The sequence below is a fragment of the Eschscholzia californica genome, unplaced genomic scaffold (assembly GCF_041429995.1).
Source record: "Eschscholzia californica isolate CP2 unplaced genomic scaffold, dmEscCali1.0.p SCAF_1, whole genome shotgun sequence".
Taxonomy (NCBI): domain Eukaryota; kingdom Viridiplantae; phylum Streptophyta; class Magnoliopsida; order Ranunculales; family Papaveraceae; genus Eschscholzia; species Eschscholzia californica.
The window spans coordinates 43,087,971-43,115,258 of record NW_028238198.1 but is presented as its reverse complement, the minus strand read 5'-3'; the positions used below and the strand labels follow the sequence as shown (position 1 = coordinate 43,115,258).

At 36.2% G+C, this 27,288-nt stretch overlaps 3 protein-coding genes across 6 annotated transcripts; 1 reads left to right on the top strand and 2 right to left on the bottom strand.

Annotated features, from left to right (window-relative positions):
* The first annotated feature begins 239 nt into the window (after window positions 1-239).
* GI (gigantea protein (GI)) lies at window positions 240-9,445 on the top strand. Its single transcript, XM_086653586.1, has 15 exons — window positions 240-547; window positions 816-1,174; window positions 2,003-2,074; window positions 2,206-2,260; window positions 2,393-2,535; window positions 2,742-3,031; window positions 3,138-3,196; window positions 3,951-4,191; window positions 4,277-4,427; window positions 4,892-5,101; window positions 5,704-7,236; window positions 7,629-7,697; window positions 7,803-8,021; window positions 8,276-8,368; window positions 8,759-9,445. The coding sequence occupies exons 2-15, from the start codon at window positions 1,088-1,090 to the stop codon at window positions 9,056-9,058; spliced, it is 3,522 nt and encodes a 1,173-aa protein (XP_086509712.1). The 5' UTR covers window positions 240-547; window positions 816-1,087; the 3' UTR covers window positions 9,059-9,445.
* Window positions 9,446-11,442: 1,997 nt separating this feature from the next.
* Window positions 11,443-15,898, bottom strand: LOC147566993 (UDP-rhamnose/UDP-galactose transporter 6-like). 3 transcript variants are annotated; one of them, XR_015230644.1, is made up of 7 exons: window positions 15,638-15,862; window positions 14,802-15,047; window positions 13,866-14,050; window positions 13,568-13,768; window positions 13,238-13,399; window positions 12,086-12,474; window positions 11,443-11,853 (listed from the first exon to the last, which is right to left on the bottom strand). XR_015230644.1 is itself a non-coding variant. In XM_086653587.1 (6 exons), the coding sequence occupies exons 2-6, from the start codon at window positions 14,929-14,931 to the stop codon at window positions 12,142-12,144; spliced, it is 1,011 nt and encodes a 336-aa protein (XP_086509713.1). In that variant the 5' UTR covers window positions 14,932-15,047; window positions 15,638-15,898; the 3' UTR covers window positions 11,855-12,141. The 3 variants fall into 3 exon arrangements, 1 of the variants encoding a protein (XP_086509713.1); XR_015230643.1 differs by having other exon boundaries at window positions 11,443-11,725; XM_086653587.1 differs by lacking the exon at window positions 11,443-11,853 and having other exon boundaries at window positions 11,855-12,474; window positions 15,638-15,898.
* A 2,654-nt stretch (window positions 15,899-18,552) lies between these two features.
* Window positions 18,553-24,702, bottom strand: EME1B (essential meiotic endonuclease 1B). 2 transcript variants are annotated; one of them, XM_086653584.1, is made up of 12 exons: window positions 24,281-24,702; window positions 23,356-23,511; window positions 23,114-23,193; window positions 22,703-22,888; window positions 22,455-22,608; window positions 22,247-22,356; window positions 21,964-22,139; window positions 21,823-21,883; window positions 21,580-21,698; window positions 20,855-20,944; window positions 20,429-20,543; window positions 18,553-18,962 (listed from the first exon to the last, which is right to left on the bottom strand). In XM_086653584.1, exons 1-12 carry the CDS (start codon window positions 24,609-24,611, stop codon window positions 18,783-18,785), a joined length of 1,758 nt encoding a protein of 585 aa, XP_086509710.1. In that variant the 5' UTR covers window positions 24,612-24,702; the 3' UTR covers window positions 18,553-18,782. The 2 variants fall into 2 exon arrangements, with proteins under 2 accessions (XP_086509710.1, XP_086509711.1); XM_086653585.1 differs by having other exon boundaries at window positions 23,117-23,193; window positions 24,281-24,660.
* Between the last annotated feature and the right edge of the window lie 2,586 nt (window positions 24,703-27,288).

Below are 27,288 nucleotides of genomic sequence, written 5' to 3'. Positions count from 1 at the left end.
ATAACATAGGCATTTCAGAACATTTGAAATGTTCCAAACGAATAACACAAACATTTAGGGATATTTGAAATATCCGCAACCGATACCACAAACAATTGAGAACATATAAAATGTCCTTAAGGAGACATGAAAATATCCCTCAACGTCTTTAACCACTACCACCCCCTAACAATCAGATATAGATCCAAATGTCCTCATGGAACATATGATTGTATGTATGGAGTATACGTGATAGTGGCATATATTGGGTGGATGGGATGAATCATACAAACATGACATGACATGTACGTCTCCAAAATATCAACGCCACGTATACACTTTGTGATCTCAAATCTTTCTCTCTCTCTACAAGAGAGACAGACACCAATAATAAGTCTCATAAAGATTTCGTTTTTTAGTTTTTTTTTTTTATTTTCTCTCCTCTCAATGCCTTCGCCTCACAGAGAAGAGAGATAGATAGAGAAAGAAACCAGAAAGAAAAGTAAAAAACCAAAACAAACAACTGTATCAAACTTCCTAACCCTAGTTTTCTCTCACTAGAAACCAGGTTCGTTTCTCTCACTAAAAACTATACTTTCTTCATGTTTTTCATTTCTTCATCTGATTTTAGTTTGAACCATTCTTTTTTTCCTTTTCCTAGTAGAATTTTTATAACTTGATTTGAACTAGAGATTTAATTACAATCTCTTTAGATCTCAATCATTCTTTTGTTTTGCTAGTCAATAGTTTATTTAATTTAGTAGATCAGAGTACTGTGTAATCTATGGTTTAGTTGGTTTTGTGATATTGATATAATTTCTGTCTGTTTTATGCAGAAATTCAAATTCAATTTGAGTACTGTTGTGTTTTTTTGATCTGTAGAAGAACTTATGAGATAGTATTCAGCCATGGTTGTGGTAGATAATCTTCTACAAATGTTTCATTTGAGATTTTGATAGAGAAGGAATTTCATTTCTCTTTGCTTGGATTTGAGGAGTTAAAATTATTTTAGGGTTTTGATTGGGAAATCTGGAAATAAGAACTTTTCCCTTGTTTGGGTTGTGTATATTCTGTTTTGGCTAAGAAGTTTTATAAGTAAGAGATTCTCATGGCTGCTTTGTGCGAGAGATGGATCGATGGTCTTCAATTCTCTTCTTTGTTTTGGCCTTCTCCTCAAGATGTTCAACAAAGGAAGGTATTCAGACTCTTATTCCTCTTTCTGTAATTATTGCAAATTTTAGTTCTTTACCATGTCTTAATTTACTGGAAATGCTTTTTTTTTTCTGCAATTTTTTCTGAGAGGCCGAAAAGGTACTTTTATTGTGTGGAAATTATCATCTGTAGCTGTTCATCATGGGAGAGTGTGGATTCAAAGATTTGATTGTTTGGTAGACAAACCAATTACTTTTTATATCGTAAGAATACAGATCTATTGGACCTTGAGGTCTTTGAATTGAAGTATATTAGTGTTGAATAAGCGTCCTGATGGCCTGTATGTGTCGATCTTGTTGTATTATATGAAAAATACTTACCACGTGACTCAAGATTTATGTGGTCAAGCCTCTAAAAGCGGTGGAAAACACACAGGAGAAGATGATTTATCGAAGATATCTTTTCTCCAAAGAAGAAGTCAGCTACTTCTAACTTCGAACAAACTAGAAAGACCTTTGGGCAGAAAATTGGTCTTTATTCTAAAAACCCAAGCAAGTAATGCCTTTCCTATTCTTGAGTTAGATTTATTCCTGTACTTCGGTCAAATGGTATCTTAGGAATGAAAATGAATAACAATAAACAACCAACAAGTGGAATTGTAACAGTTTAATTCAAAACCAAAACCCTTGTTGCAAAAAAACCAGGGACGTCGCCTTGAGGAATCACGTAGCGGGGAACTTAGACAGTTTACTTTCGGTTGACAATCATGTTACTCCTCATATTTTAGTTGTTGGTGCAATCGTCATTTATTTTCTCCAAATTTCATCTTTTTCTTTGGTGCTCATGTACTAAATCCTTGTTCGTTATGTAGGCTCAAATTACTGCCTATGTTGACTATTTTGGACAGTTCACCTCAGAGCAGTTCCCCGATGATATTGCTGAGGTAATGACTATTGCACCTTTTGGATGAGTTCAAAAGTAGTAAAGCATTTACAAGGAATACTCGTTGAACTTTGTCAGACAGTGGTTTATATTGATGGTTTTCTATTTTGTGTTTTTCTTTTCTTTTGACAGCTAATCCGAACTCGTTATCCATCCACAGAAAAGCGCCTTCTGGATGAAGTATTGGGTACTGGAGCATTGCTTCTAGTTTCCTGAGTCATATTGTTAAATATTATATTATCCACATAAGGAGCACTCAAATTGTTTCTGCTCATTTGGTTATCTATGACGATCTCTTATAATTTTACTTGATTTGCAGCTATATTTGTCCTTCATCATCCTGAGCATGGACAAGCTGTTCTTCTTCCAATTATTTCATGCATACTCGATGGCACATTGACCTACAATAAGAACACCCCACCCTTTGCTTCTTTCATTTCTTTAGTCTGCCCAAGCAGTGAGGTACAAACCTTCAGAACGAGCTAATTTAGGATATTGATAATTTTTTCTTTGTTTTTTAATTTGCTCTCTCTTTTCTCGCATATTGTGTAGTCTGGCTTCACTGTTTTCTTTTGCAACCGTACGCTGAAATGTTTCTCATCTAGGTTACGTCTTTAGTTTATACTTAATAAGGCATCAATAATTCTTTTTTTTTTTTTGCGTAACAGAATGAATATTCTGAACAATGGGCTCTGGCATGTGGGGAGATTTTAAGAGTATTAACACATTACAACCGCCCAGTTTACAAGATTGAGCATCATATTAATGAAACTGAGAGAACCAGCAGTGGCAGCCATGCTACAACAAGTAACTCCTCACCAAGTACTTCTTCAGAAGAAGACGGCTGCCATTCTCCTTTGCAAAAACAGGAGAGAAAACCTTTACGTCCTTTGTCTCCATGGATTACAGATATATTGCTTGCCGCACCACTTGGTATTAGAAGTGACTACTTTCGTTGGTTAGTAAACTTATTCTCCTCATTATAGCTTGGATATGTGAACTTGATTTTACATGTTTAGTAGAGGTTCGAATATCAAGGTTTATTTTGCGATTTTGTGCTACAGGTGCGGAGGTGTCATGGGTAAGTATGCAGCTGGTGGAGAGCTCAAACCGCCTATAGCTGGTTAGTAGAATCACTATGCAATGATAGACACTGTGATTTCATTTTTGTTTTCCTTGTTTTTTCTAAAGCTTCATTTAATTTACTCTTATATGTTACTTATTTCATATTACATTAATGTTCTGACTCCTGCCGTGCAAGAATTCAGATGTCAAGTTATCATGTTTTGCATAGCTTGACTTACTTCGGCAACCTGTTGGCTGAATTTCTTCTATTTATACATTAAATAGGCATCTCCAAATCATCTTTTCTGTTGTGTTTTAAGGGCCTTCATCACCTTTCAGAATACTACTCAAGTGTTGACTAATCTGACATGCAATTTGATAGCTTTTACGACCCAGTATCAGATGCTAGTTGCTATATCTTAGAAGTCAACTTTGGTTAACCCAGGCACTTCATATATTATGGTTTCTATGGGAGATTTCTGATCAACAAATTGACCAAAGCTCAATTGTGGACCAGACCCTTGTGGATGTCAAACCACATGATATCGGCTGTTTGATTTGTTGATGAGATTCTGCTTCATGAAAATTTGTAAAGCTAGTTGGGGCAGTTAATCCGCGAAACAGAAATTTATTAGAAGAGAGGGATAGACGGGGACATTTGAGAGACGCAGGAGGATAGCTAGGACATATGGTCTTCTTCCGACTACTAGCTCTTTTTTGCAGTCCCAAACTTCTGTGTCTTTAATTCCATAACTGTGAAGTCTTTTTGAGTATAAATTTTGACATGGAAGTGTATTTTGCTTGTTTTCAAGTTTGTGCCCGTGGATCTGGAAAACATCCTCAGCTTATGCCATCAACTCCAAGATGGGCTGTTGCTAATGGTGCTGGTGTTATAATAAGTGTATGTGATGACGAAGTTACGCGTTACGAGACGGCCACTTTAACAGCCGTTGCTGTTCCTGCACTTCTTCTTCCTCCTCCAACAACATCTCTAGATGAGCATCTTGTTGCTGGGTTACCAGCTCTTGAGCCATACGCACGATTATTTCATAGGTGAAAATTAAACCAACCGTTTTCTTTCCTGTTTTGAACAGTTCCTTTGGATGTACTGATGAGGTCCATGATTCTCCCGATTCAGGTACTATGCTATTGCAACTACAAGTGCCACCCAGAGACTTCTTCTTGGGCTTCTGGAAGCTCCGCCATCTTGGGCTCCAGATGCACTGGATGCTGCTGTACAACTTGTGGAACTCCTTAGAGCAGCTGAAGAATATGCAACTGGAATGAGGGTAAGTAGGGTCCCATTCAGTCATTATGTAATGCTAGGCTCCTTTATGTATCTGATATTATTGTTTTCTCCATAACAGTTCAGTATTTTTCATATAATTTGGACTTTGTTTTCTATCTACTTACTTCTGAGTCTATGAAGTGATCATTTTTACAGTTTATCATTTACTTCCCGACTGTATTAGTGTGAGTTTTTGTGTTTACCAGTACACAGGTTCAGGTTGTATTTGACAGAGAGATACACAGTAAATAGATTGTCATTTTACAGAAAATAACCACATATTCACCTTATGAGTGTGCATTATTCCAATTACACTTCATGGTTTGACTTTAAGTAAAAGTCGGAATATATTTTTCTTCAATCAAGCATTTCAGTGCATGGTTTCTATGTTTACGGGTTATTTATCTTTTCTTTTGAAAGATTTGCCAGTTTATTTATCCTGACTTTATTACATCTGTACTGCAGCTCCCAAGGAACTGGATGCATTTGCATTTCTTGCGTGCTATTGGGACCGCAATGTCCATGAGAGCTGGTATTTCTGCTGATGCAGCCGCAGCTTTACTTTTCCGCATTCTTTCACAGCCTGCATTGCTTTTTCCTCCACTAAGATTATCAGAAGGAGTTGAAGCACAACCTGAGCTTCTGAGTGGTTACATTTCATGCTACAGAAAGCAGGTAATTAAGTTTTTCTGTCAGGTTCATATTTGCACAGGCTTCTCATTCTTTAGGAATAAGAGTAGCTAATGCCTAATGTAAATAAAAATCGCTGTAAAGTTGTTGCTTTAGTACCTCAGCTGACCAACTACTCCTAATTTATTTCATTGCTTAAAAATGAGTTTTGAGTTATTCACTTGAATTCCACTTTCCCAAGTGAAATTTAATGGCTAACAAATGGTTTGTAAATAATAATTTAAAGGGTCATGGTCAAAACAGAAGGAGATCATCCACACCATGTTACATCACGTACGAAAAATCCTTGCGTTTAACTAGGTGGGCACAGTGCCTGTTAGTATCCTGGAAATAATAGTTGGTGAGAAGGCTTCTTTTGCTTTACAGAATTTTCTTTTGGGGAAAATAGATTTCATGTTTATAAAGACGGATGCCTTAAAAATGCACAATAGATTTCAATTGTGATTTGAGATGAAGTTAATGGAAATTGTTGTTAGCCATCTTTTTTCCTTTCAATTCATGTCTACCAGTATTGAAAGGCCGATAGTAGGTCTTTTTAAACCCCTATTTGAAACTAACTTCCATGTGTGCAAATTACTTTGAACCAGATAGAAGTGCCTGCTGCTGAAGCCACTATCGAGGCAACGGCACAAGGGATTGCCTCAATGTTTTGCACCCATGGTCCTGAGGTTGAATGGAGAATCTGCACCATCTGGGAAGCTGCTTACGGCCTAATTCCTTTAAGTTCCTCAGCTGTTGATCTGCCAGAAATCATAGTTGCAACACCCTTACAACCTCCTCCTCTCTCATGGAATCTTTACTTACCCCTATTAAAAGTATTGGAGTATCTTCCACGTGGAAGTCCATCCGAAGCATGTCTTATGAGGATATTTGTTGCTACAGTTGAAGCAATTCTTCGAAGAACATTTCCTCCTCTACCCTCAAAAGAGGAAATAAGAAAACTGGGTATTGGTTCATCCAAGCATCTCTTTGTGGCTGAGCTTCGCACAATGGTCCATTCATTATTTTTAGGATCATGTGCTTCGGTAGATCTTGCTTCTCGCCTGTTGTTTGTTATGTTAACAGTTTGTGTAAGTTATGAAGTTTGGCCGAGTGGAAGCAAGAGACCAAGAAATGGGCATGTATATCCTCGTGAGGTCACTGAAGACCAAATAACAAATGGAAAAGTAAGAGATGGGAGAACAAGAAAAGTTAGAAGACAAGGACCTGTAGCTGCATTTGATTCTTATGTTCTGGCTGCTGTTTGTGCTTTGGCCTGCGAGTTACAGTTGTTTCCGTTGCTTTCAAAAACCACTAAACAATCAGAGTCAAGAGATGCCCTAGGAACAGATAACCTTGCAAAACTTAATGCTTCTTCAAATGAGTTACGAGATGGTTTCTGCTCTGCAATTCGTCATACCCGTAGGATAGTCGGAATTCTAGAAGCTCTGTTTTCACTGAAACCATCAACTGTTGGCACTTCGTGGAATTACAGTTCAAATGAGATAGTTGCTGCAGCTATGGTGGCTGCTCATATTTCTGAACTCTTTCGACAGTCAAAGGCCTGCATGCATGCTCTCTCTGTCTTGATGCGATGTAAGTGGGATGATGAAATTTACACAAGGGCATCATCACTTTATAATCTCATCGACTTTCATGGTAAAACTGTGGCGTCCATTGCCCACAAGGCAGAGCCCCTGGAAGCGAACTTAGTACATTCACCATTATGGAAAAACACTTCAGCACGTAGAAATGGCAAAACACAACTAAATTCTTCTAATTCTAACTTGTTTAGATCAGAAGGTTCATCAGTCCTTCAAAGCGAAGCTGACAACAATACACCACAATCTGTAACATTTCTTAAATGTGAGAGAGCTTTACTCTCAAATGATGGTTCAGAGGAAACCTCAGGGAAAAGTCTTGCCAGTTTGGATATGGATGCATCAGACTTAGCCAATATCCTAACAAAGGATAGACATATTGGTTTGAGTTGCAGTCCCCAAGTACTTCTAGGATCCGTCTTAGAAGAGAAACAGGAGTTATGTTTTTCTGTTGTTTCGCTTCTGTGGCACAAGTTGATAGCGGCACCAGAAACACAACTAAGTGCCGAGAGCACTTCTGCACAACAAGGGTGGAGACAGGTAATATTGTCTATAGAGTGCACTGCCATTATACCATAGGATTTTATATTAACTGTCCAAAATCAGTAGAAATTTTAAGCAAATAATTCGGTACATCAACCCTGAAAATCAGTAATTTGATATTTATTGACTGGGATTCTCAAACATGTTACTAGATAAGTGTAGTGGTTCCAATGTAACACATTTAAGTATTAACCCTTGTCTTGGGTTTTAAGAATGAATATTTTACTTCTTGTAACAATGACACGAATGTGTCGGTTTTCGAGATAGGAAAATGATGTAACGGGGGAAATTCTTTTAAGCCTATCAATACGTGTATATAATAATTAATTCACTTTTATTTCCGTGATCATCTAACAGTCGGTCCGATTAACTTTTGTTACCTTTGACAGGTAGTTGATGCCTTGTGCAATGTTGTATCAGCTTCACCAACAAAAGCATCAGCTGCCGTTGTACTTCAGGTTCTGAAATTGATTAACTCTTGACTTCTGAATTGACATAAATACAGTGTTTCTTTTGTTTTTCTTTCAACCACTTATTACTTTAATGGTTCTCTTTCCTTTTAGGCGGAGAAGGATTTGCACCCTTGGATTGCTAGAGATGATGAGCAACGCCAAAAGATGTGGATAATAAACCAAAGAATTGTCAAATTAATCGTGGAGCTTCTGAGAAATCATGAAATCCCAGAATCACTAGTAATAGTAGCCAATGCTTCAGATCTTTTATTACGTGCCACGGATGGAATGCTTGTTGATGGAGAAGCATGCACTTTGCCACAATTAGAGGTAATGTCAATCATCTTTTATTTGTTTCTTAATTTTTTAAATATACTCTAATTTGAAACAAATTTTTATCATTACTTATTTTTAGTAGTGAACTTAAAAACGGGGATTTAAATGTCTTCTACCTCATATACTTGGTGTTTGAGACCTGCATCAATACGTTTGTTTATGCTATTCGAGCTTTTTCTGCAAAGATTCTTTAAGTTTCTGACTGATTATATTCTGAGAGTCTCGTTTTCCTCTGTCAAAATGATCAGCTCCTGGAAGCAACAGCTAGAGCAGTTAATCTCGTGCTGGAGTGGGGGGATACAGGTCTGATGATTAGAAAAAGCCTATCGAACTTGTTAAAGGTAAAGTCATAAACCACGTTAGGTTAATCAGGCCCATAAACTTTTATTCATGTTGGTTAAATTTCGAAGCTAAGTTGCATAAGTTATATAAACAGTGGAAAGCCTAACTATGTTCCAGTGTTCCTCCAGTTTGAATAGCCCTCTCAGATTCTTACATACTACTTTAACCTGCTAATTGGAGTCTACATGAAGAAATCCAGGGCATTTCTTAAGAATATTATCCATGAAGATACCCTCATAAAGAATCACATTATTAAAAAAAAATTAATGCTTTAAAGTTGGTTAAAAGGAAATAGTGAATATATTCATTCTGATGGGGTTCAAAACGGAAAGAGACCATACAAAATCATAAAACCACCATTCTAACTTTTTAAGTATGTGTAAATGCAGTGTCGGTTACCAGCTACAACTCAATGCCTTTCTCATGCAAGTGCACATGTTCGTGCTCTTAGCAAGTCGCTTCTACGTGATCTCATCTCCATTAAGCCAATTCCTAAAGAATCTAAACAAGGGGGTGTTAAAGCCATACAGGGACGTCCTCTTCGAAATTCAAGTTTAGAGGACATAGATTGGACTGCAGAAATAGAGAAGAGCTTGAAATATGAGGGCCAGAGACGGCAGGCCACAGGGATGACAAACACATTCCTTGATGCCGCCTCCAAGGAGTTAGGTTATGACTTCCCAACTTAAAGATAGCATCTCTGGTCCATTTATATACAGAGAATTGCTGCTAATTTAATAGTAGAAGTAATAGCTGAAGCAGCCTTTTAGTCTTCTTCAGTCGTCATGAGTATATTCCGTTACTTTAAAACTTGACACAAATTGTTGTATTGGGGAAGATGGTAAAGCCTGTCGAAGAAGCAAACAACAAATTATATATATTCTTGTAGATATGAAACCAATGCCACTATCATTCTCCTTCGAATCTGCTAAGATGAGAAAGGAATGGTATAACAGTAGACAGGGGATGTTATTCTTATCATGTTGGTGTTATTTTTGCTGTATCTTATATGCACTTGACCCCATTTATTTGGGGGAGTGCTATGTGAAGATTAAATATTGCTGATATTTTATTCATTCTTCCTATGTCAGCTGCACTTTGTTTCGTGCAATCAATTTTCGGAGATGTAATAGTGTGAGTTGCAGCCAAGAAGACCAAAAAAGGTCCTTGGACTTTCCACTCATCTGAGACGGGCAAAGTGATTTGTGTGTAGCTCGTGCTCAAATGGCACAAACAGTTTTGTATTGCACATTACACTAATGAGCATTACCGAAGTCAAAGAAGTTTTACATCTTGCTCGAGGGCCTTACAGGAGTGTGCGGTTGCCTCGGACAATCAAATGACTTGAGAAATTAGCTATTAATATAGGGAGAAGGGCAGGCAGAGAGACAAGGAATGGAGAGGGAGAGGGAGAGGGGAAGGGGATACTGAGAGAGGAGAGGGAAGGAAAGAGGAAGAAGAGAAAGTGGCACGACAACAAATATTAGGTCGATCCTTCCATTACCTACAAGTCAATTTTAGATGATTTTTGTAGAAGGAAAACATGCAGAAGGAAGTTGTTTCAAAAAAACATAAAAAAAAAGTAGAAGTTGAAGTTGTCAACTTCTACACTATCTTTGTTTGAAGTCTTTGTATTTGCTTCTAATTTCTCTATCATCCTTCATTTATCTTTCTTTTTAACATCAAAACTGATTCGGGGATTTTCTCGTGTACTTTCTGGCATACCTCATTGATGAGTAAAAGATGAGATTTTTTGACATATATTGCAGAAAATTAATTGTTTCTTTTTGTTGCCGAAAATTAATCTTGTTTTCGTTGTCGTTTATTTTTCATCTTTCTCTGTGACCAATTTTTATTTATTTTTTTGTAGTTGAATTTCAAGCAATTCTTTGTGTTTTTTTGTTCTATAATTTGTAGGATATTTACATATGAGTCGTACGTATTTCATATTCTTTTCCAAAATTTAAAATCAATTATATATAATTATTGCAAAAAAGAAAAACGGTGACTTTCACCGAAATTTTATGTGAAAAATACTGTTGGCCGAAAATTTTGGATAAATTTGTGGCCGAATAACTTCATCGTTTTAAGCATTAACTGACTGCAATTTTGGGTTGTTGAAGAAATCTGAGTTTTCTTTAGAAGAATCAGATTTTTTTTGTTCTTACCTCTAGAAACACGTCTTTACTCAGAATATTATTTCCATGAATCCAGCGGTACTTATAGCTTATGACCTCTTCCATTAATAAGGATTCTTGAACTTCAAACTTTTCCAATAATGAAGCTTCTAGAAATATTGAACTCCTTCATTAAGGAAGCTTCATCAAGTCAATTTTCTCCATTAATAGTGTTTGTGTTGGATGATTTTAGAGGTGGTTGTGGTGGGTGATGATAAGATTTGAAGATGAACAAGAATGAACTTTATTTGCAGTTTAGTCTTACAAATTTTCATAATATATTCGCAGATAAATAAGAAGAAGTAAAACTTTTTGGCTCTCTCATAACATAAACATATGTCACACTTATGCTCTACAAATAAATTGGGACTACCTAATGCTTTTGCAAAATTAAAAACCAAACTATGGACTTTGTTTTGCCAATGAAAGTTGGGGTAGTTCTCCGTGGCCTATAATTTTGGCCATGCGTGGATAGTGCCTTGTGGAAACTAATCCTAGTATTAGTCCAAAGATAAAGGTAACAGCCATTTGATACCCATCAAAGTCTGCAACCCTTTACGTACTAATGGACGTAAACAAATAGCACGCCCTCCACTGAAATGGGTTGGAGAAATATATACTTGATTGTGTCTTGCCCATTAATCTTCACCTCTGTTTTCTGTATCCCTTTCTCTTCCTCTCCCTCTATTTCTCTCTAAAACCCAACAAATCTGAAATTTGTTGGGCTTCTTTTTAGAGGGAGAGAGAAATAGGGCACAAGAGAGACTCTGAGAGAGTGAGAGGAAATATTAGTCACGAGTAGTGGTGATATTCAGTGGTTGAAAATGGTAGTGATGGTAAAAAATGGTGGTGGTGGAAGTATGTGAAAATGGAAATTAGAATACAGAATACAATTAGTAAAATTTTAAACTAAAAGTAAGAATGCTCCTCCGTCAATCTTGATTTACCAAATCTTTATTGCCTAGCGGCAACCTTAAAAGAAAAAGTTGTCCATTTCTTGTATCCCCTAATACATTGGGGGGTTTTGCTTGAGAATTAGAGCGTGTAAACTGTATACCATGGACGCATGCACTACTCAACGCCTCGCTGGTTTCATGGGCGGCTCGGATGAAGCCCTAGAATACACCCAAGCCCTCTCGGCGTGCTGAACCTTCATTCTGTTTCAGGGCTTGCCCGCCCCTGGAAGAAGATTTTCATAATTCACTTTCATATATAATAATAGTTATAATATTAATAACAGCTTAACAGAAAATGGTTTCTCAACAATGAGCCCTTTGAAGACAACTTACGCGTCAATACAACAAATACTGCAAGAATCGGGAAATATATATATATATTAAGAAATAATATTATTATAAATTTATGAATCGTGAAACAAAAATGAACCATTTAGGGATACACACCCACTATCTAACTACTGTGTTCATTCCATTTAACAAAAAAAAGAAAAAGAAGATAGCTTACAGCAAAATCAGAATTAGAAGTAAAAGAATTAGCCCAAAAAAGAATAAAAGAGAGAGAGAGAGCTTTCTTTCTAACCTTTTGATGTAAGAAGATTCCTGAAATCATCTATTCAATACCTTCCTAGATTAGTGTTATATCTTCTCATCATTGACATCACCAGATTCTGACGAGCCACCGTGTTTTTGAGATCTGCTGGTTGGAAGAGAATGACTCCGACGCTCTTTTCCACCTGGTTTAGACGAGGCATTTCCATACCAGACCATTCCCGCAACTGCTATTATCATCCCTACTACTACTTGTGGACTGAGCCCCTCTTTTCCAAAGATGAAGAATCCCAATATTAAGACAAGGATAGTTTTCATGTGTCCAAGGACTTGGAAAGACACTGCTGTGAATCTACCTATACAGATAAATTGGCTAAGGTTGGTCCCTATTGCAATCGTACACGAAGTAACAATGAATAACTGCACAAAACAATGGAAACAGTGCTTATCAATCGACGGATATAATGAGTTCCGTGCCAGCAAGAAAAGTCATGTACTCATGTGTACTAATAGTATAAGCATACAAGTCAAGCATGGCTCACACATAAACTGGAACAATGTATACCATATATATAGTACAAATATTTTAAACCTTGAAGTGCTTGTCACTTCAACACGCCATAAAATTCATCTCACAAGTAAATGGCTAACGAAAAAATGTAATGCTCAAGGCGGTTTAATTTGATTAAATAATGCGTTGCCTCAAGGCGGTTAAGCTGTAGAAAGTTTACACTACTCTACAATAACATTACGTCTTACCTATTAAAATGCTTGCATCACAACTTTCAAGAATTTAACCATAAGTTGAGATTTCAATGTTTATTTTGAGAATATATGGGGCTTTTTCAAATTATAACAAGATTTAAGGTGTATCCCTGTAAAATCGATCTCAGTACTTATATTCTCACTCCGAAAAGGGGATAAGTTTTAGCAGTACAAGCATTTGCAAGATACACCGACGGCTCTAGTTTTGGTGGGTCACAGAGTTATGCCCAGTTCGGGTTTGGGTTTTCCAGGTGTACGATACTCATATTGTTGCATAAATCAGAAGCACAGTTGGAAAGTCTTTATGGTTATGATTAAATAAAAACAATATAGTCTAAATTCTCATGCTTAGCCTCTGAAAATCAGGCATCAATTTACAGTTGCAAGAATTAGTTTGCTACTTAGTCATAGTACTTACCACCGAGACTACATTATAGTCATAGGCGTCAACTCTTTTGTTTGTTAACCAGTAATCCAGAAAAGGTCCCACCAAAAGCAACGATGCAGCCTGAGCAGGTGCAGTGTGTCCCAATAGGTTGAATGACCCAAGTGAATACTTCCGTTGAAGGTAATGTACATACTACATGGCAAAAAATAACAGTCTTCAATTAAAGATCCAACTGAAAAGCTAAACCTTAGTTAATTCAGATAAATTTGACAAAACAGAGAGACAGATATCGAGATAGAGATTCTGTAACTTAAATGCATGGATATACAGATAATATCAATTCGTCAATTGATGACTCACATATTGTTGCAGAGAAGTGCTCCAAACTGCGACAATTGCAGCAATAAAACCTTTGGCGTTTACGCTAACATCAGTTACAGTGCAAACAGCAACACCAAAGAGAACGAGAGTTATGCTAAGTTTCGTGTCTCTTGAATATCGAATCTTATCTAAGATGACTTCCAGAAAGCAGGATACGGGTATCATACTGAGCTTTGCTATCTGAAAATACACATCATACAGAAAGTTTACAGATAAACTCTAGTGGTAATCCTACAATTAGGAGGAAACTGAGAATCTAACGAACCACCAAATTTACCTGATAGAATCCAACAGAGTTCCACATCAGACTCACATTCATCCCAACAATAGAGAAGTTCGCAAACAGAACGAACTTCAAGAGCTCGGGCAATGGTAAATGCGAGGGCTGTATGTATCCCAGCCACCTAAGAACAAATGTCATCAAGGTTGTGGTGACAAAATGCAAACCAGTTAACGTTGTAGCTGCAAGAAAATTATAAATGTTTAACACTATTTCATGATTAGAGCTTAGAAGTAAAATTACTTCTCAAATACAAGAGAAAATAACTTTAACTACAAATCAAACTCACTATCTATTAAACTAATTAAAATAAGTCAAGGAAGCAACAATCGGCAAATAATTAATAATATGAACTCTGTTACTTACGAATCCATCATAAAGACAAGAATTATAAACTCCAAATGCCCAAAAGTAAACAGTTATATCCAGCAACGATGACAATCTATCAGAATTCACAAGTGAACAAATACTAATGTTCTAATGAAATAAAAGACTTGTGAGCATCTATCACATCACTCTGAGGAAAATTATAAGTGATGCATGATCTTGAGATATCTATTAAGCAAACTTAATCATTGCTAGGACCTTGAAACAAAATCTAGGCTGGCTAATTTCACAGGACCTAATCTAGGACCTTACGATAAAGCACAATTACCTTTCAATTCACATTTACACTTTCCTCCCTAATTAGTTCTTATATGCTATAGCTATTACGTTCTTGAATACAACAAAGAAGTGAGTGAAAATCCATGGGTTTTTCGGCAAATGCCATTACTAGAACTCCATCGCACAAATGGCAAAGGTGTCCCGCTTAATGGCAAAAAATGTTAGGGCAACTCAATCTTTAGGAACAGATGAAACGTTATAGATCAAACAGAGAAAACAAGAGAGTTAATTGAAAGAAAACGAACATGGGAATTATAAGAAATTTACCAAAACTGAAACCATATGTTGCCATCAAGGCTTTATTGACAATGATAATACCAACAGAAGTAACTACATTGAACATCCACGAAGCTGCATCTAACGCTGCCTTCTTATCAGCCTTACTCGAGGGAGCCATTTGATCAACCCCTCAGTTCCCAACACAAGTATTTACTTGTCTGTCTCCAATGCTAAGAAATGTTATGCTTCCAAACAAAAAACCAAGGGTTTTTATATGCTTTACCAACTGATGATCTGAAATAATAAATAAATGAAATAAATAAATAAACGAATACGATATAATGCTATAAAAAATAAGAAAGAAAAATTTGTCCATATACCATTACATCCCAAAAGCTTCACACATAGACACACAGTAATCTTTATCAAGGAATCAAATAGAAACAAAATAACTAAAATTACATCAGGAAAAACCCTAGATTGATATTCAATTATATAATTCAAGATTTGAACTTGCTAAAAAAAATTTAGAGATTTGAGCTCAGTAATAGTAATAGATTTTCATACCTCAAAATTAAAGACCTAACAAATGACTACTAGAAAAAACACATGAATCAATCTCATGGGTTTGAAGATTGAATGATTGATATTCAATCAAATATGTTCGACTTCAGATCGTTTTATGAATTTTTACCTAAAACCCCATGATGATGACCAAGAAATAAAATAATTCATGCAAATATAAATCACAGATCGACTAGACAAAGTATCGAATTTGAACAAAACTTCTAACATTAGGAATATTGGTGTAGAGGGTTTGAAGATTTTTCAGAAAGTAATTAAGTAATAGTAAGGTAACCGGAAGTTAGAATTTAGGGTCGTACTTTGAGAACGGAGATGGAAGATAACGGCAAGGAGTTTTAGTTAGTAGATGTCAGTATGGCCATTAACAAAGAGAGAGAAAGAAAGCTTATGAAGAAGAAGAACTACTCTCTCTCTCTCTCTCTCTCTCTCTCTCTCTCTCTCTCTTAAATGTGGTGGAGTAAACAACGTTAATGAGAGAGTTTCAGTTAACCAATGAAGCCTGCGTGGTGAGAAATTACCACTTTAGTACGTTCCCTTCCTTTGGTTGTTACTGATGGGTTAATTCCTCTTTGAAAGAAAATGTTACAATAGGGCACAAAAGGTTTTTTTTTTTTTTGTTGAAGAGGGCACAAAAGGTTGATTGAAAGAGGTCACCACTTGCTTGGCTTAGTGGTTGAAAATGTTGTCATAACAGGTTCCAGGTTCAGAAAATTTTTCGGAGTGCAAATTTTTGGGTGGAAATAAAACAAATCTGTAATCTTTTTGTTTCTTCTAACCACCACCCATCCTTAATATTTTTCTTAGGTTATTCTTTTTCCATCTCCTACAATCAGTCCCGATACCACCTTCGACAATCAATCCCGACACCACCTCTGGCCATCACTTCCTACCACTACAACCATCAATTTTTTTTTCTCTCTCTCATCTCTCTATGATTTTTCTCTGGGATCAATCTCTCTTTCTCTCATATCTTTCGAGTAAGACAAAAAAGACTAGGGTATTAAAAAGGCAATAATTTTCCAGGAGGTACGAGTATTATTTGAGTTGGAAGAAAGAATGAGGGCAAAATCCATGGCAATAACTTTCCTTTGCCGACGCCATGGCAGTAAAGTGTGTCTGGAAAAAAAAAATTAGTTTTCCCACCCTATGAAATTTTGTACTCCGAAAATTTTTCTTGTTTTCTCAAAAAGATTAGTTTTCCCACCCTATGAAATTTTGGTACCTACTCCTGACGTAAAGAGAAATCCACCCTCCCTTACAAGTGAAAATTTCATCAAGAGATAGAATTAACTCAAAATGAAAACCGTCGATTTCGTATAAGTCTTGGGTAGGGTGTGCCTTGTAGCCTCTTCTATCACTGTTTTCTCCTTTTACACTCTAGTTGTCATCACTATGTTTCGGCTCCATACATGTATCGTAGTTTCTTTTGATCCAGATATGTGTTATCGTTCTCATTTTTTGTTCTTAAACTTTTATTTCAATTTCCTCTTTACCTAAGTTTATTTTATTTCAATCGCAACCACCAACCACATTACTACACCCATGTGTCATTGATACCTAGGACCAAGCTATGTATAACTCACTGTTTGACATCGGGTCTTAAGGGCATATCTCCGGTTGCTTCTGAGAGCTATAGTATTAATCTTGATTTACCCTTCGATCACGGAGGACGCTATATACTTAATAAGTATTTTCCTAGTTGTCGCACATGGCTTGTTTCTTATCTCTCAGCTTTCTATAGGTCACCTACTTTTGTTATTTGTTATCGAATAGATCCACTTTCAATCCTAACTTCTTAGCATCTTCAGGTCCACCATTATTCGCAATTCCTTTGCGATCTTTTGTTGGCTTAGTTCAGTACCAGGTGTCTGACTCATTTCTTTTATTTAAGATTGAAGTCATGTTCTCTTTGTTTAGAGAATACTAACTGAATCACCTTTTAGTTCGACCCAACATACATCTATTTTTGTCTTTCGGAGTTTTGGGTGTCTGTTTTATTCATCTTCAATGTCGTAGGACATGAGATATAAATTTCATCTTTCATTTAATCATGTAGGCTTCTAAGATCAAATTCTACATCGTTTTCATAAAGAGCATTTAGAGTTGCAACCCACAAAATGAAGAATATCTAATGAGTCCATGACATTTTATGCAATTCTTCATGTCTATAAGTTTGATTTCATATTTGTAATGGTAGTAGTTAAAAGTTTAATGCAAGTATTTATAAAAAAAATCTAATTTTTTTTTTATTCTTATAGTTTCTCTTATTCTATTTTCTATCTCTACTTACTCGTTAAAATAAATAGTTGTTCTACACTAGTCTTCCGACTTTATCTTTCCATACCAACTAGTGAGTGGAAGAGAGAAGAAGCCAAAATAAAATAAATTAGAAAACAAAGAAAAAAAATAAACAAATTAAGTATCACATAAATTTCGAAAGTCAAAGTTACAAACGTGGAAAAAATTGAGGGCTAAAATGAAAACTCAGAAAACTATTGGACGTTTATAGAATTCAAAAAGGGACATTGGTCACAAATAGGAGGGGAAAAGTACTTGACCCATTATTTATTAGTAATTACATTACATTTCTCTTGCATGAAAACTTTAACTGCACATATAATGTTGTCGAATCTGGAGGACTGTTATGGTAAAAAGAACAAATGAGGGGAAGATTTTAAAGTGTCCTGACAAGGGTTGAGGGTTCAAATTTTCCCCACAAAAATTTGAGCGCCTTACCAACTTTGTAGGATGTGACCTAACTTTTTTTTATTTTTTTTGTTGAGGAGTGACCTAACTTATTTGGTCATTTACCATTAGTCTCACTAAATGGAAATGTTTTTCAACCTAAGTTATTGGGTATTTCACCTTCCAAATGCCAATCAATAGAAATATGAGTCCGGGGTCTAGAATAGCTTTTGACTTCTTTGCCAATGTTTTTCAACAATGATATGTTTCATTAAAGAGATTAAGAGATGCTTTACTCAATATAAACTATACCTACAGTTCCGAGAAACCCCGAGCACATAGAATATAAAAAATCTTGTACAATTCTGCCTAATTCTATCGATATAGCACAGACCTAACAATAGATAGACTGCACATGTAGAGTAAAATGAGATAATACCCTGCCATTTACACTATACCTAATTTTACCACCATCTGCTTTCAACTTGGTTGAAAGATATTTTCAAGGGCACATAATAATGAATGTACATGTCTCAAAAATGGCCTTGCTTTGATATTCTTGTACAAAAATAATACATATTTGGGCTAGAAAAAGAAAGAAATTTGTTCAGAGACAAAAAAAGATGATTACACAGTCACACATATATCCAACTTGATCGATAGGATCAAGACTTGACTGTTTCTCGATGGTCTTTGGTGTATATAATACATACAATGTTGTGATCGTTCAAGTCAGTTTGTTACCTTCACATGAGGCTTCTATAAAGCTGCAAACAAATCGGCGCCATCCTCAATATCATCAGTTTTAATTCCGCCATTTTGAGCCATGAGCACCCTGTACACTCTCTTTGAACATATCTCACCTACTCTCCTCCTATCTTCCTTACCCAGTGCCCCTTCACACATCAGATCTTTTAACAGAAACTCTTTCTCATATACCTGCACAATATTGCTAATCCATTATTCAGAGCCCCTAGTTTTTCCGAAAGTACTAAAGCTTAGGTGGTGTTCGTTTTTCTCTATGGTCCGAATCTGACTCAACTGAATCCGAGGAATATTAAAATGTCATAATTGCAGGATGTAGATTATTTCAGAGAATGGGCCTTTAATCCACACTTATTTTATGTCGGACTCATAGGAGACGAAAAAACAGCCCAAGTCAGCCTTTTACACAAGGCAGTTGAAAACAAACCGCCTGAAGTCTGACTCCGTTCAATTCGGATTTCATTCAGGAATCTGGAAAAATACAAACGCCACCTTAGTTTTCATTTATGCTACAAATACTTAAAATTGAGGGGAGGCTAAACTTAAGAGAAATTTTCGACATATTTCATAAAATTTGACCTTCTCTACATCAAATTTAAACATGTAATACTTAAACATCGCTAGGTACCACCCAGACGATGCGCCTAGCGGCTTAGGCCCTACTCATTCTCGCCTCGAAATTCAGTTGGGCAGATCTTTTTTTGAAAACTTCCAGAAGTTTAGGGTTTGCTCCCCTCTTGCTCACCCAACAGCAGCTGAACGAAAGAAAGACAGCCCCATTGAAGCTCCACCCGATTTTCGCTCCCTAAATCCTCACAAACAACCCCCAAGCTCATCCAAAATCGGTTTTCTCTCTCTAGATGTTCTCACAAACAACCCCCATTCTGTAACTTCTTTCTTCCACTCCGCTCAATTTTCTCTCTTTACTTTTTGGCTTACTTGATCTTCTACTGTTTTTTTTCATTTCTTTAAGTTTATTGCTCTCTTTTTAGTCATTATAATTTATACTTTATAATTTATTCATTTTTCTATATCAAATTATGGATCAAGACTCAACAGTCAGAATGTTATTGTTCATTAATGATTCAGTAAAACTAACTTTTATTATATATAAACATAAATTTATTATTTTAAACACACAAATTGAATGTTTATACATATATGTCTATGTAATTATATATATATATATATATATATATATATATATATATATATGTTATATAATTATATAATCTGATGAAATCGAACTGGGTGCTAGGCCCTGTTTCCGATTTTTCCAGCATAGGGAGGTAGGTAAGTGAAGATCACATGCGTCCGACATTAATATCTTGTTTGGAATATCAATAGATGATATCAAATGCAATTTTTTTACTTCTACTGAAATACAAAATCAACTTTATGAGAAAAAATTTTTTGAAGAGAATTTGCTGTTGGACCAATCATGCGGTTTATTAACCAATAACAAATGCTATGCCTATGGTGCAGCTTAAACTTGAGCTAAATATATGTTTTCACCAACACTTTTATCAAGTCATGGGAGCTATGGCCTACACCGGTCACTGCCCCCCCTGAATCCGCCACTGCTTATGCTAACTCATGTCTGAAATACTAACTTTCTTGAGAGAGAGAGAGATACTTACAGATTTAGTTGGATCCATGTAAACAGTTAGAAGAGATTTCATGGTTGGATACTTCTTCCAGATTGCAACAGCATATCTCGGCTGTACTTTTGGAATCGCTACCAACACCTTCAACCTGAATACAACAAAAACAATTTCACCACCATCATGAGACCACCTAAAAGTTGTATACTAGCTATGGACAGAAGAACAATCTAGGGAATATCGAAGAGGAAAGGAACTCCCACAGCTCAAACTAATACTTCCAAGAAAATGTTGCGATAGTCCTCATATTTCAAATTTTTAGTAAGAAAAACAGCACAGTAAAAGAAAGTCTATTTAAAAGTTAGTTTCAAAACATCATATAATGTCACTCTGGCATAATAGATAGATATAAAACCATCCACACATAAGTTTCATAACCAGTAAAGAGGAAAATTTACTCACCATGTATTTTTTCTTATTAGGTTCTTGTCAATGAAATCCTTGGGGACGAGGGATCCATTAGCATTTATAGATAGCCGGGTCATTTTTTTCCTAACATTGATCATAAATCAAAAAGTAAAATTGGAACTTTCAATATTAACAATTATAGATTCATTTGAAGAGTAAATAAATGAATCAACAAAGGTACAAACTAGAGAATTCGTGTAATATTTGTAGCTTTCAGATTAGTCTGCACACTTCCTCCCACAATACAAAAATTTAGACTAAAATGATTTTGTCTTACAAAATCACCATGATAGGCGATAAAAAAAGTCCGCAGACACCTATGGGAATGCACTTCTCAAATTTTTTTTTCTGATACTTCTTTTCCTCTTTCTATTGAATATTGAAAACGCTAAATGGCCTGACTTTCGAGGTCGACCACAGCCCGGAAAGTGACGTAGCCGGCCCTGATTGGTTCAGGTGTGAGGAGTGAGAAACAACCGGACCAATCTGGACCACCCACATCACTTTTCGGGCTGTGGTCGGCCTCGAAAGTCGGGCCATTTAGCACAGTTGTTAAATATTTTACCACCTTCTGTACAAGTACATTCACTGTCCCGAAAAAAGAAAATCAAATTTCAAAGTAATACGGCACACATAATTGATATAAGAAAGAAAATGCCGGGTTCCAGTTGCTGAAAAGGCTGTTGAACTTCAGAATCAGAGGCTGGAGTATGCAATACCTAAAATGGCAAGTAGCAAGGCTACATGTTAAACCAACGATATGATCAGCTAATTCAGCTTCATCTACACACTGTCTTGAGTGTACACTATCAAAATCAGTGGTCAATTTCAACAGCACCTGCAAGATTTGACATATTATTCAGATGCATACGAGTTACGACAAGATAAAAAGTTTAATGCTTGACTCAGCAACTTGCATTTTAAATGGAAAGAGATTTCTTCAGATTTACAATACACTAAACCTCTTCAACTGGTGGTCGTATCCACGTATTATTTGATGGATTCTTGTACTGCTCCTGTTCCCTATAACAACAAAAGTTTAAGAACAAAAACAAGCAAAATAGAGAACCAGTGAGAAAAGGCATGCTTTAACGTAGTCTAACCTTTTATTGATATAGGACTTCAGTCTATTTGTGAGATAGCAAATTGTAAAAGATGGATACAGATTTTGAACTCTAGAGACATCATTCATGAGAGATTTGTCGGACACAAGCTTACAAAATTCATCTGCCTCGAATACACGTAATATGTATTTAACTTGTGATTCGTTGGGTGATAACTGCACTTGTTACAAACAATTTGATTCACTCGGATAAGTAGATGCCACCTAATAAAGTACCTTGAAGGTGTGACTAATAACTTAATAGTTGTTCAGGAATAACATACTTCTGAAAGTTGTTCAGGAACTGTAATTTTCCAACAAATTGATCTTGCAATTGGATTTGAAGTTATACGATAAGTGAGACCTTTTTCAGCAAACCTGGTAATGACATGCCCTGAATTAACAAAGAATATATGCTCAGAACTCTCATAATATATCATGCACACCATATATTGGATGATCACCAAGCAGCACAAGCAATTGCTAATATACCTCCTATGGAGCCAATTTCAACCAGTTTTACATCAATTTCAGCTACTATGGATTTTAGAGCGAATTTTCCCTTCTCAAATTTTTGTTGTTCTTTCTGCAATTTTCTCCTCTCTGCCTCTTCAGCTTTCAGAGCTTGCTTTTGCAATTTTTCTTGCTGTGCAGTTTAAGACTTAAACCAGTTATATATAATTAACATAATCAACAATTCAGTAACACAATGAGTCTATAGCATGTTTATAAAGGCTGACCTCCCTCTTTAGTTTCTTTTCTTCCATTAATCGACTTTTTTCTTCTTTTGATTTCTTTTTTCCTTCGTCCGTTTCATCCTTGCGACTCTTTTTTCTTTCTTTAACTTGGACACTTACCTCTTTCTGCATTTGGGAGGTCTCTTCTTTCTCCTGTGATATCTTTTCTTCTTCTTGGCAAGGAAGTACCTTTATACAAAAAGATTTATAGAAGTCAATGACATTTAAAATACATTAAAAGACTATAACCCTTTCCTGTGCGGAACTAAGTTTTGAGTGATTTGCAGAGTTGATCACTGTACTGTACAACAGTAATTTAATGCAACTATGGTATCAACCTTCCCTTTTATATTTGCTGAATTGACGGAAAATATGGATAAAGGATTTGAAAATTTGAGAGAGGCGAGGAACTACCACTGGACCACCATCTCCTGAAGTACATTCATTGTGATGAGTAGGTCTGTCTCCGAAAACTTCTTCATACTCATCTAACCCTGGGGAACATTGATTGCTAAGCGATGGGCTCCAATTCAAGAACGGTTACTGACAGAAATTATCCTAAACATTTGAAATGCAAGAAACTTGACAACTAACATAGTAGTATCTATTCTAAATTTCGAAATTCAATTACATGACATAAGTTTTAGATATCTTACAGGTAGAGCCAGGTGGTAATAGATTTTTAGACTTCATTTCCAAGTTTTTCATCTCCACAAAACCAGCACTGATGCCTTCATCCTCCTTTAACATTTGCCTTTCACAATCACCTCCGGATTCATCGTCAGATTCCAAACAAATCAAACCATTCAATCCTGCCAAAAAAACGTATCGATAGGGGTGTCATCATGAAGTTACTGTTCAACTTTTAACTTATGCCAAAAATGTGGATATAGAGATCAATCAACTCTAGAATTGAAGTATTTTTCACTCACTAGTTGCAGAGGATTTGCTCGTAGCTCCCACTAGGCCAACTATCTTAAATATCCTATAAGAAGTCATGCCCAGATTGTTTCTCTCACCAATCTTATGATTGGCGATTGGGTGAACAATTAAGTGTTTGTGGAATAAGTGCACCTGGTTGGACCCGATGATATAAGCAAACATATACATATCCATGGTCTTTGACGCATTGGCGCTCGACATCAATATGTTGGGATTGGACTTGTCAAACAATTCATAACTTTTCGACTGCCCTGGTCGAACTGGGAGTAGCAGTAGATACTTTTGTGGGTCAATCTATTAGTGTAAGGTGATTAAATGGAACCCTCTTTTTTTCTTGCACCAATAAGATATTTGAGAGAAATGTTTACGCCCATTAAACATTCAAGTATGAGAATTCCCCTATTTAGGTTAGGACAGCCAGAATGTACATATTTCTCTGAAAGAAGTAACTACTCAGGTAGAGTGAGTAACAAACATTCCAATCTACCTTCCACAGTTCCAGTTAAACCCTAACACCAAAAGAAATTTACAAAAACATGAAATCACCAAAACTAACAAATCGAAGTTTAAGATTTTACTTGACACCCATAACACCAAAAGATTGAAAACATAAGTAAGCATAAAATAAGAGTGAATTACCGGATAGTTTATTGTGACTGGAACCACCATCTTTGGAGGAAGAACCTGGTTTTGAATAATCTGAGAATCCTGTGGTGCATTTGACGAATGAAGAAGAACCCATGGATGTGGAGGTAAAGGATGAGAAAGGTGTGTCGGGGACGACGGAGGGGGAAGTGATGGTGGGGCTAGGTTTTTTAGGGGTTGGATCATCATCGAGAATGACAACTGATGAAGAAACACCTAATTCTTGAGAGCTTCTTCTTCTTCTTCTTCTTTTGAGATTGAATTTGGAAGGAGATGATGGATCATCATCATCAGACAAGATTTCTACTGGATTCGTTTGAGCCATTTTTCTCACACCATAAAATACTGCAAATTTGATAGAGTAGTTCCAAAATGCCGATGCCGCTCTTCTGGTACCATTTGAAATGAAGGAAGGGTCTGTCAATTGGGCCACGCCTGGGCCGGCACCTAAAAACAGGCCCAAGCTTGGCCTAATAATGTGTGATTACAAAAGGCACAGCAAAACTAGGGGTGTACTCGAGCCGAGTCGATGCGAGTAGTAAGATGTTCAAGCTCGGCTAGTGTCTTTGGCTATTTGCTCAAGCTCGAGCTCGGTCGAGTAATTGTCCACTTTCTCGAGCTCGAGCTCGCATTGTTTCAAGCTCATTTATCAAAATACTTCAAATTAAAACAACTTCCTAAATTATCAAAATACTTCAACGATCATTTGTCACATACAACAATAATGATTAATGATTCATATTCCAATAGTCTTTTAATGGTTGATATTCCATGTACAAGTTTCAATACAAATACATAATTATGTACTACACTATTATAGATAGAATGTTAAACGAGTTGTTTACGAGTAGCTCGAGATACACTAAAGAATGATCAAGCTCGACTCGTTTACATAAACGAGTATGATTTTAGGCTCGTGTTAAGCTCGTACTCGTTAATCTTCGAGTCGAGCACAAGTAATAGTCGAGCCAAGCTCGAGCAACTCGTTAAATGCTCGATTCGAGTACATCCCTACACGAAACAAACAATTGTTTGGTTTGAATCATGTATCTACTCCGAAAATTCACGGTCAGAAATTCAAGTAGAATCAATCATTTACTGACTTATGTTAAACGGTATAAATAAAATAAAAATAAGAATGAATTTACTTTCATACCCTTTCTACAAGCAACTGGCTTAAAGTCAAAATGGGTTGACTTCCCTTTTATAGTTTGTATATATTTAACTTCAAAGGTACCTCATCCTTGTTTATGTGTGAAAATATCATCTTATACTTATATAACTGGCCCTATTTTATTTTGTTTGGTTAACAAATGGGCCCAGTTGTTTACTTGAGATTTTTTTTTTTTTTTGTTGAACTAGCTTTCATAGATTAAATAACAACGTTATTACAATATTTATTAACTAAAATACAAGGTACATTCTTCCACTCTTTGCTCGCGTTTTTCTTCCTTGCCCATTTAGCTAATCTGTCTGCACTGGAATTGAGTTCTCTTTTCGTATACTTAAATTTCACCACTTCGAATTCTTTTCTGCTTTCTCGAATTCTTCGGATGTGGATTAAAGATTGTCAGTGTAACGTATGATGTTTATTGTGAAGATGTTTGATGAGATTGATATTGTCGCTTTCTACAATTATATTCTTGAGTTGATTAGCTTTCGCCCATTCGAGGCCGAGTAAGATTGCCATCGCCTCTCCTTCTTCACTGTTTCTGGCTCTAGTGGATTTTACTTTCGCTTCTATGAATTTCGATTCTGCATTGTGAACAATCAAGCTAATTCCCACATTGGATGTTATATTAGTAAAAGATGCATCAACATTCACCTTAATAAAATTCTGGGGCGGGGGTTGCCATTTCTCACTAGAATTATGTTTGATTTTCTCCTGTTTTATATTTATTTTTGGGAAGTTTTCGATCATTCTGATAATTTTATTCAGGTCATTGATTTCATATTGAAAACAATGGTCACACCTCACTTTCCATAAAATCCATAAAATGGTCGAAAAGTGAATATTTTCTCTGGTGTAGCAAAGATGAATATGATTTTCCCAAGAGAAGATCCAGTCAGATATGGACGTAATATTTTCAGATATGATATTGTAGTTAAACCAGATGTTTTTAGCCAAAGCGCAGTGTAAAAGAGCATGTTCAATAGATTCTATACTAATGCAGTTGGGACAAGTTGTATTATTGTCGATGTATTTTCCGATTCTTTCCCTAACAGGGAGAGCTTTGGTGCAGATTTTCCAGATGAACATTTTGATGCGCGGAACGATCGGGAGAGACCAGATGAAATTCCAGTTGTGGTTGTTAGGGTTGTGATTACTGTTATTATTGCTGAGGTGCTGATACATAGAAGCAACCGTGAATTTACCCGATTTGGTAAGTTTCCATTTGAGTTGGTCCTTACCTTCGCTATTCACCGGGATAGTTTTGATAAGATTCTGAGTATTAACATCGAAGTTGGTTCTGAGCACTTCATTATTCCAGTTGTTGTTCGGGATAAGTTGAGCTACTTTGGTAAGATCGGATTGATTGTTGTTCTGAATAGTAACATTGATTTCAGGGATCCAATTGTCAGTCCAGATGTTAATGTCATTACCCGATTGCACTTCCCAAGTTGTTTACTTGAGATTAGTAGATTACTTTATACTCCTTAACAAAAAAAAGAAGAAAAGATTACTTTATACTCTAACAATTTAGTGTCCACATTCATCAGGTGAATTACCATCTTTATGTTTAATACACATTTCACTTAAATATTTTCAAAGGTTCACCCAACTTCAAATAAGTAGTGAATATTGTCTATCGACTTTGCAATTCTTAGGGTGGTAGTAGGGGACATCGAAATAAAGGTGGTGACTTCGCAGAGGCGTCCAAGTACGCTGTGCGGGGCCCAACAGATCCTGGGTCGGTGGAATCTGGTGATTCCCCTGCATTTAAAGGCAGCCAAAATTTGCAAATGGGTTAGGCCAGCTACGGATCAGATCCTTATTAACA